Here is a 19,571-nt window from a genome sequence, read left to right as displayed (position 1 = left end):
CCCCTTGCCACGGGGAAAACCCCATGATTTTCCGCCGAGTCGCTTGCTCTCTCTCTCTCGCTCTCTGTGTATTTTTTTGTTTGACTCGCGTCAGCGTGTAGAGTTTCGATTTCGTTAGAAAATCGAAACAATGGCGGGCTCGAGGGCTCGAGGATTGTGGGTGTCGTTGCTGCGGCTACCTGTAGATGCCGCACCAGCACAGGGACACACGATGGCGAGTCCTTGAGCGGTCGTGTCCTGCCACTGCCCTCCGCTTCCGACTCTAATTAATTTCTAATTCAAGGTCCAATGCGTGGCCACTGAAGGTTAAACATGGACACGAATCAGCTAGATTTTGATACCGAAACTTTTCCAAATGCGCACTGGCGGTTTGGCTGTGATTTGTGTGGATTTCCGTGGAAATTGAGGATTTTCCTGTAATCCCACAAAGAGTGGAAAGTGAGTCAGGAATCATCTTTTGTTTTTTTAGTGGCCAACAAACCCACATAGGCCGTAACTTAATTCCCCCGGGACTTGTCGTTGGCAATTAAGGTGAACAATGAACACTTAACGCTCTAGAGTGGAAAACCCGCATTACGCATACGCCACATTGGCCCACTGGCAGCGGTCTGGCAACATCGAGGTGCGATGGCGAGGGAGGAGCTCTCTGACCATCCGCTCACCTCAGACTCTCGGAAAATGCAGTAGCAGCAGCGAAGAGCAAGACGTCCGCTTGCCGAAAAAAAGAAACACATTTGCTTCTCGCCAGAGCGGAAAATTCAGTGACTTTCCGCAGTCAGTGTGAAACGAACCAACAACGCAAACGAAACGAACGCGAAACGCGCGCGCGAGAAAAACAAAACTAGAATAGAATAGACCAAATTAACCTACGCCGCCCCCCCACGAGTAAGAGACGAATGGAGAGAGCGCGGGCCTAACCCAATCCTAACTATAAACAATAATCGAATCAACGAAATTTTTAAATTAACATCGAATGAGTAATACCTGAGCGAGCGATTCATAACCGAGCCACGAACAAAGAATCCACAAGTAGCTGCCTGGCACAAGATACACCATCATATCTGGCAGATAGACAGATAGATATCCGCACAGATAATTGCTGCTTCTCGGTACGTCGGCATTAGGGCTCTAAAAATAAACCCAAAAACGAAAGCGTATATTCGCGGAGACAATTGCAGGGCACCGGTGCAAGTGACGGCACCCCGAGGATCTGTGAGTAGCCATAATAATAATGCCCCACCTTCCGATCGCTCGGTTCGGTTTGGTTGGGTGGAAAATCGAAATAACAAACTTCAGTCGCCTTCTCAGTCACCTCTCTGCGTCACACATTTCGAGGAATACTCGAATCCTCGCGGGCACGCGGAATAAGAGTCGTGTGGCATGTGCCCCTGTCTTATAGACCAACCCTCCCCCCAGGTGGCACACAGTCATAATTCTTTGAAACGAACTAGAAATTGGTTTTGGAAATTATTAAAATTCATTATATTATATAATTTAAATAGTGTTGAGGTGGAAAAAAAGTTGAAAGTTTACCTTGAAGTTAATGGAAATGCCAAACTTAATTGTTAATATTTCAAAGTAGTAAAAAATTATACGACTTTTCATGTGCTCACTGTTAGTATTCTCATTTCTTTCCTTCTATTCAAAATTTAAACACTTTAAAGTTTATAAATCACCAGTATTGCATTAAAAACTGAGTAAAGAGTAGAAGTTAACCACTCAAAACAAGTTTAAAATTTCTGGCAAAGGTAATAAGCAATGTATAAGGAATAGATAATATTCTAAGAAAAACCTACCTACAGAGGCTACATTTTCGTACACGGTTTCACAAATTTTCACCCATAACTCAAGACCCTCCCCCCACCTGTATGTGTCATTTGGCCGTGTTGTTACTCCTGGTACTGGTACCACACGGCGTATGGGGGATGGATGGCTGGGACGGATGAGTGGCGCACACTTTTTATAGCCAGCAACAGTCACAAGTCACACACAAGCCGCACAATCAAGCGCTCGTCTCGGTGTTTATGTCAATTTGAATTTTGCATGCGGCCGCTAAAACTTGACTGTGCTGATGTGTGTCCTTTGTTGTTACTGGGGGGTCCTGAGTGGGCCTGCGGGGGGAAACCGGAAGTTGGCGCAAACTGCGCTTCATATTGCAACTTTGTGTGCGGCCTGTGGGAGGAGGGGCCTGCCACTTGTCAAAGCGGAAGCGGATATCCTGTGTGCTCCTTGCCCAGTGTGTCTCCTGTTCCGTGATTTCATCAGTTTCGTCTTGGCTTTCTCCTTGCCACACCTCCTGAGAGTGTGGGTGTCCTTGCATTTGCAGCACAGGAAATTTTAAATTGAATGTGCAGCCGGCCTGTTTGTCTATTTGCTGTTGCTATTGCTTTGTTGTTTGCTCAGCTTTCAGGCTGTGTCCTGCTTTTTCCTCTGATTTCCTATCCTCTTTGCCACTGGCCCTGATTTGTTGTTCTTTCGTGGCAGGAGGTCCTGGGAGAGGATGGCACAGGAAGAAATTCTAGCGAAATGGTTACGGAGACAGTGTTTGCTTTCATTTATTTATTTGCAAAACTCACGAAATTGTGTTTATTTGGGTTGAAAATGGTACCGCCTTTATGTTTATTTTGTATGAAATGATATTTGCGAATACCCATTAAATTTTAATGCTCGTTTTCTTGTTGAACTTGTCCACAAATTAATTGAATTCACAGTATTTTTGTTATATATTTTTTACTCACTTTTTCCTCAGTGTGTGGAGAATGTGTCCCCGTTTCCGTTGGTCGCATTAGTTCGTGATGGCATTTTGCTGGCCAGCAGCCGGAAGAAGCAAATACTGGGGAATCTCCGGGGAAATAGGCTTGCTCTGTCCGTGGAGATGGTGGCCAAAGGCTTTACTCGTTTCTCCGGCCTCTCCTGTTGCATTGCCTTGTGGCAGCCCTCCTGCTGTTCCATGCTGCTCATTCCGGAGGCGGCACAACTTGCATATTTGCTGAGATTTATGCCTGCTGTCAGCAACACACACACACGATGGAGACGGAGACGGAGATGGAGAGGCACGGCCTGTTGTGTAACAGCTCCCAGGAGTAACCTAATTTCCATTGCTACTTGCTGGTTAAACAAATATCGACCTCGCAGCACTGCACATCCGCCTGGCCCCTACTCCGGCTGTGCCGAGAGTCTTTCAATCGGTGTCGCCGCACAGCGTGATTCCGGCGACGACCCACTCCGGGCTTTTTTTTTTGGGGATTTCGGGTCTCCGCCACTCGAACTGGATGGGGCATCTGTGAGTGCGCATATCTGTGCCAATTCGGTGGCTCTAGTGCGGCCCTTGTCCTTAAGTGTTAGTGTTATTGTTATGCCTAGTTGCCGTTGTAATCCTTCGGCCTCTCTTTCTCCCGCCCGCCCACAAAATGTGTATTAGGCCCTGTTTTATCCCATAAACACTTAACGTCGATGCTGATGTCGTTGCTTTGTCTACCTCGACTTGCTGCCTTATCGCACCAGGAACTAGGATAGCTATGCCCAGAGATAGGGATATAGACTTGGCTAAAGTGCCACTAAATATCCATCAAGTAATTCTGGCATAGGAGGGGTTAGGGGTTTAGTAATATTGAGTGTTTAAGGGATTCTTTTTCTCACCAGAAATGTTTCTACATATCGCAGGAACCTCTACTTTCCTTAAATCATATTTCCTTTTAATGTAAACTCTTATTTTTTCCCCCTCCACTGTGGCTGTGTGTGCGGACAGTTTCCTTGGGTGTGTGGCTTGACTTCAAGCAGCCTCAAGTCGTTGCTGTCGCTCGTTGTTCTCGTTATTCTTATTATTCCAGCCACCCGGGGGTTCCCCCAACTACCACCCACCCCCCCTCATAAAGGCCATTTGCGTAAGTGTATGTGTAAGTGCATGCAGGACCACATGTGTGTGTGATTCTCAATCCTTTTGTATTTGACACAATACAAGGATAGTTAAGCTGAAGGAGAAGGAGGAGGAAAAGGGGGTGTGTGTGTATGAATATTTCATTATATATATCGGATTTCTAGGAGCTTCGGTTTCGCCATCAGCCAGCTGCGAGGACCCATCAAGTCCTTGCCAAGTGCCTGTCGTTTTGGTCTGATTTGAAGTGGAATTGCTGCTATATTAAAACGCTGCAGGGCTTTGTTTCACTAATTACTCAAGTAGAATTAAAAAGGAAGCAGAAAGAAAAATAATAATACTTAAAGATAATCCGATTTCTGTGTGCAATTAGAAGTAGAAAAGAAATTAAACTTTATAAACTAGTTGAAAAATATAAAAAGGACTTCAAAAACGAAGCATAAACTAAACTTGTTGGCAGATGGTCTAAATGTTAGTTTGAGTTCTGATTTCCCGACCATTTTCCATTAGCCAGGCAGTCAGTCTTTGTTCTCCTTCGCATAGAGAATAAGTCATCAATCATGTGCATCATTTGCCTATCAGTGTCCTCGAAGTTTTCCCAACAATTTGCCACCGCAGGAGCTCAAGGAAGTGAGGCTTCATGTTTCGATTTCCGTCGAAGAGCAAGCTCTGCGTGAGTCACACATGTATTTTTGACGCTGATTTCCGATTCCATTCTAGGAGCCACATGAAAACAAATTAAATGTCTACGAAATGGAGGAGATCTCTCGTAAATAATGGAATTCAAAAACAAAAGCACAAAAATATGCTGGGCAATCAAAAACGAATTAAAAAGACCATTTTAAAATCATAATCTGGCAGCCAGGAAATTGAGATAGCTCTGGATCGGACAGCTGTCGGTGAGAGGGAATGTTTTCTCGAGGATTTGGAGCTCATGGAATTCAATTTGCTTTTAGTTGGGGAATTTCTTAAATACTCAATGTCCAGCGTTTGGGACAAATGAATCAGATCTCCCTGTCTTTGTGTGCCATTTTAAAAATTCATTGTTTGCGTTTGGTTTTGGAAAAGGTATCTGAATATTTAATTTATTTGCTCCAAGAGCATCTGCACTGGACAGCTAAAGTATTTACTTGTTGTATGTACAGTGGTAACTGGTTACAGCCACCTGAGAAGTGCGTGTTGAATACATTCCTTTGCGTGTTCCTAGAACAAAAGAAAAACGTGCTCAAAATGAGTACAAGTTTTCCTCGTAAATGGTAACCTAAACAAAGAAATAATGAAAACCCCAAAGCAAAGAGGGAAAATACAGAAATTTGGCGACACCCTTGCTTCAAAATGAGAAAAAGTTGTGGCTCTTAAAAGTAATTTTCCTCGAGCGCTATAAGAATAAAGAAGTCTTTCAAGTATTACTAGGGAAACCTTCTTCTGAAAAGCAACAATAACTGAAATATTTTCTACATGTTGGAAACCTCTTTATTAATTGCTTTTTAATAGGTAAATAATTTAAAATGCCTTTGAAGTATTTATCGATCTGATATTTAGGAAAACATCTTTAATGACATTTGTTGACATTCAAAATTTACTGAAAAGTCCATTAAATCAAAAGCTAACAAGAAAGGAAGCCATATTCGAGATATTTTATGAATTTCAGTTTTTATTTTTTATTTTTATCATGTATTTAAAGTGTAACATATCGATATTTTAATACGCTTTTTTTTTAGGGTAAATTCAAGTTTTTCAAATGCCATAACTTAGGCAAAAATGCACTAATTTCATTTCGGATTTCCTTTTTGTGTTAGTTTTTAAAAACCTAACAAATCTGCATACTACGTTTTATAATTTAAAAAATTCAATTTCTTGTCAATTTTTGACAATTTTAATAAAAATTTCAAAATTTTGAAAAAATTAAATTTTGACCGAACATAGCCAGGTCGATTTGGTTTTTTATGCTGATCAATAATATATATGAAATATAGGGTCGGAAATGACTCCTTCATTGTGTTTTAAGCTTCTGACTGAAATTATAATACCCTGCAAGGTTATAAAATAATTAACAAAACAATTGTTTTTGTCCAGTTTAATGGGGTTTTGTGCCAACTGTGTGGCCTGCAGCTGGCAGCTTACTCGTATTCCATGTTTGTTTTTCAATTCTGAAATTGTATAACCTGTGTGTGAGTGTATATACTCTGCAGATAGCACTCCCTTCGAGGGCGGCTGCGTGTCTGTACTCCAGTTAATGGCCTGTGACGTGTACTGGCCCGGGAGGAGCTTCCAAGCGGGGATTTCCCTAAGCTCCTTGTGCAACGAGGGAAAACTGAGTGGCCCCGATGCGGCGTGGTAATTGCATTTACAGAAAGTGGGGCACACATGTGACGGTTGGTCGGTGCATTATTAAGTGGACACCGGGATAAGTGGCCACTGGATGCCAAGAGCATGCCCAGCTATTAGCTGGGACTGGAACATGGACCCTGAAGCCGATATTATCCGCAAACCGTTGTCAATTATCACCTGGAAGTGAGCATTTTAAGAGGGGGAAAATGAGTCAGTCGCCTGGCAAACAAAGCATTACCAATAATATATATACATTATTTTGGGAGATCAACAGACGCGATGGATGCGTTCATTCATATTTTCTTTATGCCCAAATATTGCTCATACGCCCCGTTCACTCGTCTTTCTTCTCGATATGTAACAGCTGTTCACCACCCGCTGGGAGAGAACTATTCAATTGGAAGCCACAGCCTCGCTCTTCTGTCGCTTTCCAGATGAATTCAGCGATCTCGGGATCCCTGAAATGAACACAGAGCACGAGAGAGAGTGAGTGCAAGGGAGAGCGAGTAAATTGGCTTGAATCTGGCATGGATGCTGGCGGGGATTTCTTTTCGCTTTGCAAGCGTTTGGCGTTTGGACGTGTCGCACGAATGTCGTCGTCGTCGCCACTAGAACAACCCGCACAAGAAGTTAGTTGAACGGGGCGTATACGCAACGCAACTCAGCAGGGTGATTCTCGCGGGGATCTCGGGGATTTCGTACTCGTTCTGGTTCTGCTTGTTGTCGTCGTCGTCTTCGCCGTGTCGTTACTACGCGATCCCGATTCATCCCCATCTCGGATCTTTTCTCGGTCGCCAGTCGCTGCCCGCCGCTCGTGCGTTCCGCTCGCTCCACCTGCTCCGCTCCACCATATCCGCATCCGGCAAAAACGGCATTCCGCATCCGGAGCGGTATAGTTGCTGTTCCACAAACAGCTGATTTGGAACCAATCAAGGCACGGGAATGACAAAATTTAACTCAACGACATCGCACTTTCGACGCGCTTTGACTTTCTGCTATTTTTAACATACGCTTTTTCACATTTTCACATCTTATTTTCTGTGTTTTATTTTATTTTATTTTTTTAAACGAATTTTTGCCCGAGTTTCGCCTGCTGTCCGTGTGTGTGTGTGTGTGTGCGTGTGGAAAATTTCGTTGCGTTAAATAAGTTATAAAACAATATGGATTAACGAACAAAACGAATGGTGGCCAAAACTCAATTGAGAATGGCAAATAAATAACGGCCATTAAGCCAGCTCGAATCAGTTCGAAGTTCGAATAACAAACGGGGCCGAAAAGAGTGCTAAATGTGTTCTTAAAGCCGAAATGCAAGTGCAATTGAGAGAAATTCTATGAATCGATTAAACCAGGCATTGAGGGAAATGCAATTGCAACCGAGTCAAGTTAATGGGGGAAATAACTACCTTCGAATGAGGCCTGTGCTCTGGCTCTGGGTGTTAATACTTAATTTATGTGAACCTATAAATAATTTCAATTTAGAGAATGTGCTGCTGTTGACTGCCGCGGCCATTTTCTATATAATATAGTGCGAGTTGTACGAAAAGAAATATGCTAAAAATACCGAAAACTGAACGCTGCGTGTTCGCTGGCAAGAGACAAGAGAGCGTGTGTGTTAGCCAAAGAGTGTGTGTGTGTGGTGTGCGAGAGAGACTGCAGTGCGAATTGATTAAACTAAAAGCAGAGGAGAGCCAAAGTTTAAAATGCAAAATGAAAAGTAGAAAAAAAAACATCCGAAACGCATCGCAATACAAACAAAACTGCCTGCCGTTCGTCCATCAACAAATTCGACGTCAGTCAGTGGACTATTATTTAATTTTCTATCCATCTAGCCCAAGGCAGAAGGCAAACGAAAAGCAAAATGAAAAAGCAAGACGCGGGCGGGGACAGTTTTCGCACAAAAGCTGTAGGAAAATGAAACGAAAACGAAATAGACTTTGGCAAGAAGCACTAAAATACGTTTGAACAATATTACGAATATTTTCGTTGCTCGGCGAGCTCAGTTCAGTTCAGTTTTTGGGTTTTTATTTGAATTCTCCTTTCGCTTTGTTCGAAAAATCTTTTAAAATAACAATGATACATGCCGCTCCTGGCCGCTGGCTTGTTTATAAATAAATGCTCATACGTAAATGTTCTTTATCAGAGGAATATATAGAGAGAATGAGAGTCTGATAATGTGGCCTGGGAAATATATTTACTGCTGGGGCTGCTGCGCCAGATTGATTGCTCTATTTGCTTTCATTTGTTGTCTTGGCCATATCATCTTCGATTTATGGTTAACCGAGCAGCGAATGAAAGCACCTCTGGGATTTCCAGCAGGTGTGTGTGAACACATCTTCTTGGAATTGCCATAGAAGCCTGTGATTAATGTGGATGTTTCTTACTAAATACTTCTTTTTTTGTCTGGGAGTTTTGTGTTTTATAAGCACAGATATTCAAATATATTTGTAGCAGTTTTCTCATACTCCCTTAACCAAAAACTTTAAAAAGAACACAACCATTTCGTAGGAAACCCTTTTTATTGGAACTTTTTTATGAGCCTCTACAGCCAAAAAACCCATTCAAGTTCCTTTCTGTATTTTGCACCTTTTTTCCTGTGTAAAAGTTGAATACCTTGCCCCATTACTATCCCCATTCCAGCAGGTGTGCAAACACCACTCACCTGGCCTGTTGCTGCAATGCTCTGCCACAAATTTCCCCAGCTCGAAATCAATTTTGTTTTTAAACAAAAACAGAGGGAAAACTTGGGAAGAGGGAAACTCTGGGCTGCGGCTCCTGGTTGCGTGTGTTTTCATCATCATTAATGTTTAAACAAAACAACATTGTCAGACTTTTGGGGGGAGAAACATAGAATCAAAGACGGGAGAGACAGCAGCCTCCTTTGTTCTCGATTCCGCTCGGTGTGTGTATGTTGTCTATTAATAACAAAGCTTCTGAAGAATTCGCCTCTCCTGACGTCTCGACTCTGCAGCAAAAAAGAAGGAAAATAATAAAACCCAAATCGCTTTTGCCGTCGACCGCAAAAGAACAATAAAAGCGAGAGAGCGGCAGAGTCAGAAGCTAATGCGAGTACGCAGAATGTTTGCCCCGTTTCGTCGTCGTGTTGCAAGATGATTAAAGTAAACAAGACCAGGGAGTTCCATAGTTCAAACGGCACAGTTGCCTCGTGCCCCAATCCGGGGAACTGCAACTCGTCCAAATTCCCTCCCTCGATTGAGTGGCAGGAATTTCCAAATTTTTGGCATTGCCATTTCGGAGGATGCTGCACTTAACAAGGGAGATAGCTGCAACCATGGTGGCCACACGTCGTATACGCAATTTGGCACATGGCGTATACGCGATTTTTACCCCCCACAACTGATGCTTTTGTTTTCATTTTGTTAAAGTGGTTTTCAGTGGGTTTTTTCTGATGCATTCCTTACGAGACTAAAGGAATTTTCAACTGGGGAAATATGTTCAAGGAAACCAACTCTTTAAAGTATCTGAAAAGAGAGGAATAAATTCCCTTAAATATTATATGAAAAATGAATAGTTTCTAATACTTTTTCGTACATGTTGAAAGTATCCCAAAACAGACCTTAAACTATTCCATACTATTAGTATCGAAAACTATTAATTTCCGCTTAAAATCTATATATCGAACCGCCTTAATTTTCTATTGGAAAATCGATTCTCGCATATGTAATTCTCCCCTCAAAGTCATAAATATTCTCATTCTTTTTTGCTAGGATTCCGTTGAATCAATAAAGCGAAATAAATTACCAGCAATTTGGGAGCAATTATAATAAAAATCTGTACTATACCAAGACCGAGGGTATTACTCATTGAAATTCCTACGGCTCCACATGGCCCTGATGGGGAAAAACCGGAGATCATCTTCAGGCCAGTGACAAAACCAAGAAGAAATGATGAAGACACTGAAAGTGTTTCTCCTGGCCTTTGCCTGCTACTATGCACTCTTCATAGTTTTCTATTACTGCTATCGGGCGTACCTCTAAACGTATATATAATATATATTATCCGATTTATATATACATTTGCGAGTGGTAGGGAAACAGCTGAGCGAGCTGAGCAAACCACCAACACCACCCACTCGACGAGGGGCGGTCTGCCATTGAGAATTTTGGCCTTTGACGTGGCATATATAGGCGAGCGAAAAGATATAGATGTGTATATGTATATATTATATTGGGGCGATGATAAATTTGGGTGCCAGGCGAAAGAAAATAAAATAGAAACGGAAAGCGCCCGAGATCGAATGCAATTACATCGAAACCATAATGCATCGTCACCATCCTCACCACCATCGTCATCTCGCCTCTCTCCCAGGTATTTTCATCCATTTTTTTCACCCATAAACTTTGAGTTTTGCGCGTGGCATGACCAAGGAAATTCGGTAGATAAAAATCAATTAAACGCGCCTTATAAATCACCCGGAATATGCGCAATTTCCCCACTCGGATAGTTCCAGTAAATATATCGAGGGGGCACTACGATTTACGTAAAGTCGATTGCATAATGCGATTAATTTCCCGGAAAAACCCTCTGCTATCTCTCTTTCACTCGGAATTCCATTCATTAGATTTTTGTTTTCTCGACTTGCAGATCACTCGCCGTCTTCTTCTTTTGCCAACTGACCAAGGATGGCCTACGACATTAGCATAGAGAAGCAGAATCAGTACCAAAACCAGTTCCAGAGCTCCACGGATGCTCGATTCAAGCAACTGTAGTCGCATCGCTGGGCTATAAAGGAAATCACACTCATTCAAGAGAAGGAGAATTTTGCAACTTTCGCGTTTCAGTGAAAAGGCCAACAATTTAACTTAACACTAACTAAGCGCCGCCCCCCCGAGGAACATAGGGAATACATATATCTACTTAAAATATAGGTTAAGCAAAATAAACGAGCGAATTGAAGCGAAACGAAACCATTGGCACTAGACCAGTAAGAACCAGGATCAGATGAGGCAACAGCAGGCGGCGGAGCCAGTGGAGTCGTCGTCATCGTCGTCGAGCGGGAAATCAATGAGCAGCCGGCGGAGGCACAAAAAGCATCTAGCATCTAGCAGTATATTGAAGCGCCGCCAACTGTAGACACTCCGAAAGGCACGAGCATGCAACAGGCTGGCCAACTCACGCCGCAGCAGCAACAGCAACAGCAGCAGCAGCAGCTGCAGCAGCAGCAACTGCAGCAAAATGGCGGCGATATGGCCGCCTATGCCGCCTCCCAGGCGGCGGGCGGTAGGCGTGGCCCCATAAGCGGCGGCCGCTTTGACTTTGAGGACGGCGGCACCTACTGCGGCGGCTGGGACGAGGGCAAGGCCCATGGCCATGGCGTCTGCACGGGACCAAAGCATCAGGGCGCCTATGCCGGTGCCTGGAACTATGGCTTCGAGGTGTCCGGCTCGTACATTTGGCCCAGGTGAGTGTCCCAGGCAGGAGGTATTCCTCCAGCATCCTCTCAATCTCCGGGTATCCTTTTCCAGTGGTTCGCACTACGAGGGTCAGTGGCAGAACGGACGCCGTCATGGGCTGGGCGTGGAGCAGATCGGGCGGCAGATCTACCGAGGCGAGTGGTCAAAGGATGGACATAAGGGACGCTATGGCGTCCGGGAGAGCACTGTGTCGACGGCCAAGTACGAGGGCACCTGGAACGAGGGATACCAGGATGGGTCCGGATGCGAGACCTACGCGGATGGAGGTGAGTGTGTGTGTTAGGCGCCATACGCTGCGTATACGTAATGTGCATGAGATCATTTTGCGTTTGCTTTTTGGCTCAGTTTCAAAACGGAGGCGAACATGAGTTCGTTCATTCGTTCCCTAGTAGCCGTTGTTATAATTTTTTCTGGCGTTTCTGTAATCATTTCTGGGTGCGAGTGTCTCTCTTTGTATTTGTGTGTGTCCCTCCTTACACCTCCATAACCATATAACCAAGCAACGACCCAGCCTGACGTCATATTTTATTTGCCGCGCATTCGGTTCAATGATATTTTGGCTTTCCCGCTTCGCCTTTTTCGCTCTGTACATTTTTCCTGCATGAGTGCGGCTTTTTTTCTGGGGGAAATTCACCAAGCCACATGGCCAAGTAACCAGCGAGTGGAAGAGGCTAGTAGCTGGCCAAGATCTGGCATTGGCCACCATTAGGGAAATGGAAATGGAAATGCAAATGTAAATGCCGACCTTTTGTCCAACAACGGAATTGGCGCATAACTATCAATTAGCATTAGTCGAAGGTTAAGTAGCATTTCCTAATCAACTAACGTAACTCCTTATTCCACAATTAACCTGGTGGCCCCACACCTGTCAGGTAATTGAAGGATACACTTGGGGGAAATGTGAGTTGAAGGAGGATATTCTAGGAATTGTATACGATATTTAAAGGGAAAGAGTATACATGACTAATTATGCATATAGGATCTCTTTGTGAAATATTAATAAATTGAATTTGAGGTCTGCTTTGCCTAAAATATATATAGTGTTCCAATAGTTGCTTTCCCTTTTTCTGTTTTTGCTCCACATACAAATGGTCTATATTACTTAGGGCCCTTTAGCAATGGCCAAAGGGGAAATGGCACGTGGAGCCATTAATAGAAACCAAAGGGAAGGCAAAAGGCGGGACAGCATTTCACTCCCCGAGGAGGAGAAGTTTAAGGAGAAGGAGGAGTACCACCAGTCACTGCAGTCTTTAGTTTTCGCGCTCCATTAGCATAACAATCACTTTGCTTTTCAAGTACACTGCAATGATGATGATGATGATGTTGATGATGCACCCCTTTTCCCTTTCCAGGAAAGTACCAGGGCCAGTGGCAGGAGGGCAAGAGACATGGCTATGGAATCCGTACCTCGGCGCCCTTCGGCTTGGCCTCGCACCATCGTCGCAAGAACCTGCATGCCTCACTCAGTTCCCTGCGGAGCGGCGAGAACGGGAATGCGGCCAAGATGGTGGAGAAGGCGGAGGAGATACGAGGAGGATTCGTCCTGACGGCCAAGTCGGATAAGCTGCCGGTCAGGCGCAACAGTTTGACGGACAAGACGGGCAAGAAGGGATTCCTAATGGTAAGCAGTTGGAACTCCTTTGGAGGAACTCCTTTTAAGTCTCCTTGCCATCCCTTTTAGGGTCTCAAGATGCGCAAGCAGCGCAGCACGGGAGATCTGGAGAAACGGGGTACCATTGCGTCGGGCAGCATTCGGTCCACCATGTCCTCGGCCTCCTGGATCAGCACCGGTTCCGAGCAGTCTAATCTGACCACCAAGTGGGTGTCCTTGCGACCCAAAAATAGCACTAAGCACTTAACACAATCTCTTTCTTTCTCTTGCCCTTGTTTCTGACAGATCTAACCACACGGAGTCCAATGCCAGCTTCACCATGGAGGACGAGCAGCTGGACCCCACCGTGGTGGAGACGTACATGGGCGAGTGGAAGAAGGACAAGCGCTGTGGTCATGGTGTGGCCGAGCGCAGCGATGGACTCAAGTGAGTAGCTTCTCCCATGGCCAGGGATTTGCATTAATTAATACATTTACAGGTACGAGGGCGAGTGGTACAACAACCGGAAGCATGGCTATGGTGTCACTACCTTCCGCGACGGCACCGTCGAGGAGGGCAAGTACAAGAACAACATCCTGATCACCAGCCAGAAGAAGAAGCATTTGTTCCTGGCACGCTCCCGCAAATTCCGTGACCGCATCACGGCGGCAGTGAACGCGGCCCAGCGCGCCCTCAAGATGGCCATGCAGCGCTCCGACATGGCCATTTCCCGGATGGCCACCGCAGCGGCCAAGGCCCAGAACGCGGACATGTCCGCCGAGCAGGCGAGGATCGATTGCGAGAACGCGGTGCGAATGGCCAGGGAATTTGCGCCAGACTTTAAGCCCTCGGTGCTGGAGCGTTTCGAGAAGCTGCGCTTCCGGGAAAGGGAGCGTTTCCGTCCCGGCCCCGCGGCCGCCTCCGATGCCAACGTGAAGATGGGCCTGGGCATGCAACAGCAGCAGTCGGGTCAGTTCTCGCCCACGAGCAGCAGCGGATCGGATGCGTATGCCACGCAGGCACAGCGCCAGCAGCAATATCTGACCATGCAGCAGCAACAGCAGCAGCAGCGTCGCGCCTCGCAGCAGCACCAGAAGCCGGAGTCCGACTGCCCCGTGCCTTCCTCAATGTACTCGCAGCAGCTGCCCGTCTCGCCGCAGACGGATCTATCCGGCATGGTGAACCAGGGCCAGCCCAGCCATGCCCAGGTGATCAGCGCCATCAACCAGATGTACCACCAGCAGCAGCACCAACAGCAGCAGCAGCAACAGCAGCAGCAGAGCAACCCGCAAATGAATCCTGCATATCAGTTCCAGCAACAGCAGCCGCCCGGCCAGGCCAAGGTTAATCCCAATCTCAAGCAGAACCAGGCTCCCAACCAGAATCAGATACCCTTTGGCGCCGGCACCAATCAGCAGCAGCAGCAGCTCCAGCAACAGCAGCAGCAGCTCCAGCAGCAGCAACAGCAGCAGCAGCAACTCCAGCAGCAGCAGCAACTCCTGCAGCAGCAACAGCTGCAACAACAGCAGCAACAGCAGCAGCAGCAATTGCAGCAGCAACTCCTACAGCAGCAGCAACTCCAACAGCAGTCCTCGCTGCAAGCCTCGCCCAGTCACAATGCCACCAATCTGCTGCGTCGCGCCTCCCAGATGCAGCAGCAGCAGCTCCAAGAGGCCGCCATGGCAGCTGCCCAACAACAGCAGCAGCAACAGCAGCAGCAGCAGCAGCGAGGAGGACGACCGCCCATGCTGGGCCAAATGGGACAGCAGTCATCCATCGATCACTTTGACCACTACAAGCGTCCGCCCAGTCGGGATTCCTCCATCGATCGGTATGCCCGGGCGGCCAGTCGCCTCAGCGGAGCCTTTGCGGGCTCACGACAGACATCGCTGGATCGCTCTGGACTGGCAGATCCACTGACCAATGGCGGCACCAGCACCCCGGATGGCCGTCCCCGGGCGGGCTCAGTATTCCGCGGTTCCACCCCGCAACCAGGAGCTGGAGGCACATCGAGCATGACGGGTAATGGATCACTGCCCTCGGGCACGGGCGGTGGGCGCCTATCGCGGGCGGGCACACCCAGTTTGGGTTCCACCGGACGGGCGCCCAGCCAGAGCAAGGTGGAACCGCTCTTCTCGTCACCCAATCAGCCGTTCGAGGACGTCCTGCTGCGCCAGCGGACGCTCGGCCAGGACATCATTCCCTCGCCCTCGCAGCCCAAGCGCACGGAGAGCCTGTATATGCCGGCCAAGCCGGCCACACCGGTGGGCATGGCCCTGGGCGGTAAAGGAGGAGGAGGAGGCGGTGGCGGTGGCGGTAAGAAAATGAAGGTAAGTAAAATTAGAGATTTAAATAAGAGATTCCCAAATGATTCACTGAGTTCTCTTGCACTCCAACTGGGAGCTCTCAAAAGATTAGTTCAAGGGGAACACTACTGACTGACCAGAATTCCCGGGCAACAGAAAAGACATTTCATAACACAGTTAATCTGAGCAATTAACTTAATTTGTACGCCATCCATCTTGTGTGCGGGGGAGAGAGTGATCCGTGAGATCCCCGAGAGAGCCGGAGACTGGGGAGCATTTCTCGGCCATCTCTTTTGGCGGACGGGGCGAACATGTGCCCATTCTGGACTATTTATAGATGGGCACGAATGCACGCCAGCCGGATCAGTCGTCGGGCATCGGCTAGGTTGGAATGCATGCGTGCCGCTGAATGCCTCTCTGGGTCCACGGCTCTCCTGCTCAGCAGCTCTCCGGCTATGTAGCTTTCCGCCAGAATGAACACTCCACAAGTGGCCATTGGAAGGCCGGCGACAGAGCAATAAATAATCCTCTCGTGAATGTGTCGCCCGCCGTCTCTTGGATTTCTGTGGCCCAGTGGCGACAGTTGGCGGGATGAACTGGCCAGTAGCAGGCAACACTTTGGCCACCACGGATTAACCACTCGATGAAGATTTCTACCCCATGAGTGGGCAATATAATTAAATATATGTGCGGTCAAAACAAGACGAATACATAGGAATTCCGAAGAGACTCTGAGTAGCGACAATATCCGCTGTTGTTTTGGCTCGGCATCGCGACTATTTTTGGCCCTCCCCGACGGAATCTCTCTCCGCGTCCGAAGATAGCCGTGTTCTTGTCGTGATCATAAGGTGCTCAGTAAGAACGCCAAGGGGCACGCCATGTCCAACTCGTTTACAAGTTGGAAGCGCCGCCTTTAGGAGGGGAGAAAGATTACACAAATTGTCCAACGTTATTATGCAAGCGGACAGATAGCCAGATAGCCAGATAGCCGCAGCAGACGTACCACACAGTGTCCCGAAAGTAGAGTCAAAGTCAAGTCGAGGGAACCGCCATGGATTGGTATCCGGAGGAGGATGAGGAGGACCTCATGTTCTCGCCGGCATTGCTGGCAAGGAGGGCCAGCGAAAGCTGGATCGTTGAGCCGCCAGTTGAGGTGGAGAGTCCTCTGCTTCCCCCTGAATGATTCCGGGCTAATCCAGGATAATTGCTCCCTTCTATTCCACAGACGGTGCCCATCAATGTGACGCTGCAGCGGAAGAAGTCGATGCCGGATTTCCAGGAGCTGCCGCGTGCCACAGAGGCCATGAGCCGCGAGGAGGTATCCGCCTTGGGCTCCGCCCGCCGGGAGGCAGTGCGTCGCCAGATTGAGGTCAACGAGCGCCTCAGGGCGAATCCCCTACTGTATTTGGTCAGTCCACAGGTTAAGGTGAGTGTCTCTGAGTGTCTCTAGACTTATTCATTATTCGTCTGAGTAAGCGGCTGTCATAATCGATTTGTTTTCGCCGAAAATTGTTTCACAATCGCTGCACTCAAGTTAAGGCATTCGTTGTGCATAAATTATGAGTAATATATATGTATAAGTATATGTAAATTGTTTATGAATACATATTTTGCCAAAACAAAAATGCACACTGAGCAGATTTTTTCGATAAGTGGTTAGGATTTTCATTAATTAAATATTTATGCTTTGGTAGCAGCAGTTTCAGAGAAGGTTTTTAGACAACACAAAATTAAATTAAATAAAGTGCAGATATAATATATTTAAAATATAATGAGACTGGGCATAACATAAGCAGTATTAAAAAATAAATAATATATATATTTCTTAGAACTTATTGAGGATAAAAATTACTTTTAATGGTATTATCATTCTATTCAGAAGCCTAAAAAAAATAAAGGAATCATTTCCGACCCCATAAATCATATATATTCTTGATCAGCATCTTCAGCTTAATAGATCTAACTATGTTCGGTTGAAATAAAAATTTTGAAAATCGATTAGGGGTTACATCATTAAAATTTTCAAAAATTGGCGAAAAATTTAGATTTTCTAAAATTTTAAATTGAGTATGCAGATTTGTTAATGTATTAAAAACTAACATAGAACTGCTTTCCGAACTTAAATTAATGAATTATTGACATTGTTATGATATTTTTAAACTTTCATTTACCCAAAAATATGATCATAAAAAAATATAGATTTAATATCCTTATAATGCATATATTTTAATTCTCCTTGGTGGTATAACACTGCCAAATTGCCAAAAGTCATATATTTTTTAATTTTTTATATAAAATATAGAAAATAGGTTATACAAATTTATTAAAGCATTCCCTTATGTTAAATTTATTATACTATCTTTTTAAGGGTACACAAACTTTGGCTTCCTTCTAAAGTTAGCTACCTTTCTTGTTTATTTTTGGGTAAAGATTTGTACCCCTTTAAAATGAGAAAAATTCATGAAATATTCTCCTAAAAAACATGTATTCTTATTTAAATGAATCCTGAATATTTACCTAAAAATAATCCATCTTAATCCTTCTTCCCCATTCCAGGATTGGTTCGTGCGCCAGCAGCTGATGCTGCTCGTCCTGATTTTCAATGTGGCGTTGGCGCTGCTGTTTGTCTACATGCTCACCTAGCGCCGGAGGAGGATGCACAGGACGAGGCGGGACAGGGGCTTGGCCACGGACTCTGGTTCGGATGCGGTTTGGGTGTTTTGGGGCAGAGACTGGCTCAGGTTCAATGAGGATTTTGGAAGCCACCGGAGGTCCGGGAGCCACTGTTCCGCGTGGGTGATCCCCCACTGGCACGCTTGATAGGGCCAATACGTTTTTAGCATTTGCAGTGTAAAACCAGTTTAAAGAGAGCAAGTACCATTACTGTATATCATAGGGGACAGGCGAGGATGGGAAATGGGAAATGGGAAAGGAAATCGAATAACGACGAGTCTAGACTGCAGCCAAATAATGGATTAAATAATTAAATTAACATAAAGAGAACTCATAGCGCAGAACTGCAAGGCACAAATCGTAGTTAACTAAAAACAAAAACACAAAAACTTAGACCGCCATTTCATTTAATTTTTCGAGCCAAAACATTTGTATTTGTGGCTAACTGGGAGGATTGAAGGGAGTTAGGAGGGAAGCTAGGGAGAGGAGACCGAATAACTATATGCAAATCAATTTAACGAATTTTTCTACACATTTAATGTAAAGATAAAGGCAAAAAACCAACTACATCTTAACCTAATCAATGTTTAATCAAGGAAAATAATCGCGTAAACTTTAAACTATGGCTGCATAATGTTATAAATAAATAAAACATATAATTAAATGCAAATCTAGGCGAATGCAAATGCAAATGCAAAGGCAATTAAAAACAAAAGAATGCAAAAATCCAAAGAAACCAAGATACTTTTCCTATTTGCAATTGAAACTGCATTAGTCAGCAAACTTAATCAAAACAAAAAGGCAACCGAATAATACATGTACTCATATTTATATATTAAAGTGTGGTGTAATGACACCTATATTTGTATAATTAGCAAAATTGTGTGGGACCGAAAAAACAGCACCAAGCAGAAGCAGCAGCAAAGTATCTACAAGATACTTGGAGTATCTTGGGCCTGCTTAACGAAAGTTTTGGTTTACCATTTGGACTATATTTGAACCATATTTCGAACGTGAAAATAATAATATATATTTTAACGCAACGGATCAGATCAGATTGAGAGAGATTGTTAATGAATGAGGAGAAGCTGTATATATACATTTAAAAACAAACTATATCGTATAACTATAATTATTTTCCTCTCTATAATTTACGTTTAAATTCATATAGCTCGGACGACGACGACGTGTCATTATTTCAAAGTGTTGCAATTTATCGTTTTTTAGTTTCACTCTTCATTTACCAATGTACGAATATGTTTGAAACATTATGATTTCACTTATTATTTGTTATATTTTATATGCATACATTATTGAGAATGAAAAGATAAATAAACGCACATTCGCATATCTCTGCAAGTGTA

General features: G+C 45.0%; 2 protein-coding genes across 9 annotated transcripts in view; one reads left to right on the top strand and one right to left on the bottom strand.

Annotated features, from left to right (window-relative positions):
• brwl (brickwall) overlaps positions 1-9,003 on the bottom strand; it is a 17,499-nt gene extending 8,496 nt beyond the window's left edge. The window contains exon 1 of the mRNA XM_086830710.1: positions 8,865-9,003. The gene's annotated coding sequence lies outside the window, so the exon portion shown is untranslated. The remainder of the gene's footprint in view (positions 1-8,864) is intronic.
• The window catches only part of jp (junctophilin), a 19,963-nt gene extending 392 nt beyond the window's left edge, over positions 1-19,571 (top strand). Inside the window, exons 1-9 of one of the 8 annotated variants that reach the window (XM_020943239.2) lie at positions 202-1,212; positions 10,808-11,624; positions 11,689-11,903; positions 12,990-13,258; positions 13,319-13,455; positions 13,535-13,675; positions 13,728-15,558; positions 16,760-16,960; positions 18,091-19,571. In XM_020943239.2, coding sequence (XP_020798898.2) covers positions 11,317-11,624; positions 11,689-11,903; positions 12,990-13,258; positions 13,319-13,455; positions 13,535-13,675; positions 13,728-15,558; positions 16,760-16,960; positions 18,091-18,177 — 3,189 coding nt within the window. In that variant the 5' untranslated portion in view covers positions 202-1,212; positions 10,808-11,316 and the 3' untranslated portion in view covers positions 18,178-19,571. Of the gene's footprint in view, positions 1-201; positions 1,213-1,507; positions 1,615-6,710; positions 7,140-9,930; positions 10,673-10,807; positions 11,625-11,688; positions 11,904-12,989; positions 13,259-13,318; positions 13,456-13,534; positions 13,676-13,727; positions 15,559-15,899; positions 16,688-16,759; positions 16,961-18,090 lie in introns of those variants that run through there. The other 7 variants (XM_020943240.2, XM_086830707.1, XM_020943241.2 and 4 more) reach the window with 7 other exon arrangements.

Source organism: Drosophila serrata, unplaced genomic scaffold (genome assembly GCF_035046125.1).
Source record: "Drosophila serrata isolate PLE 108 unplaced genomic scaffold, ASM3504612v1 contig_240, whole genome shotgun sequence".
Classification (NCBI taxonomy): domain Eukaryota; kingdom Metazoa; phylum Arthropoda; class Insecta; order Diptera; family Drosophilidae; genus Drosophila; species Drosophila serrata.
This window is presented reverse-complemented; position numbering and strand designations above follow the sequence as displayed.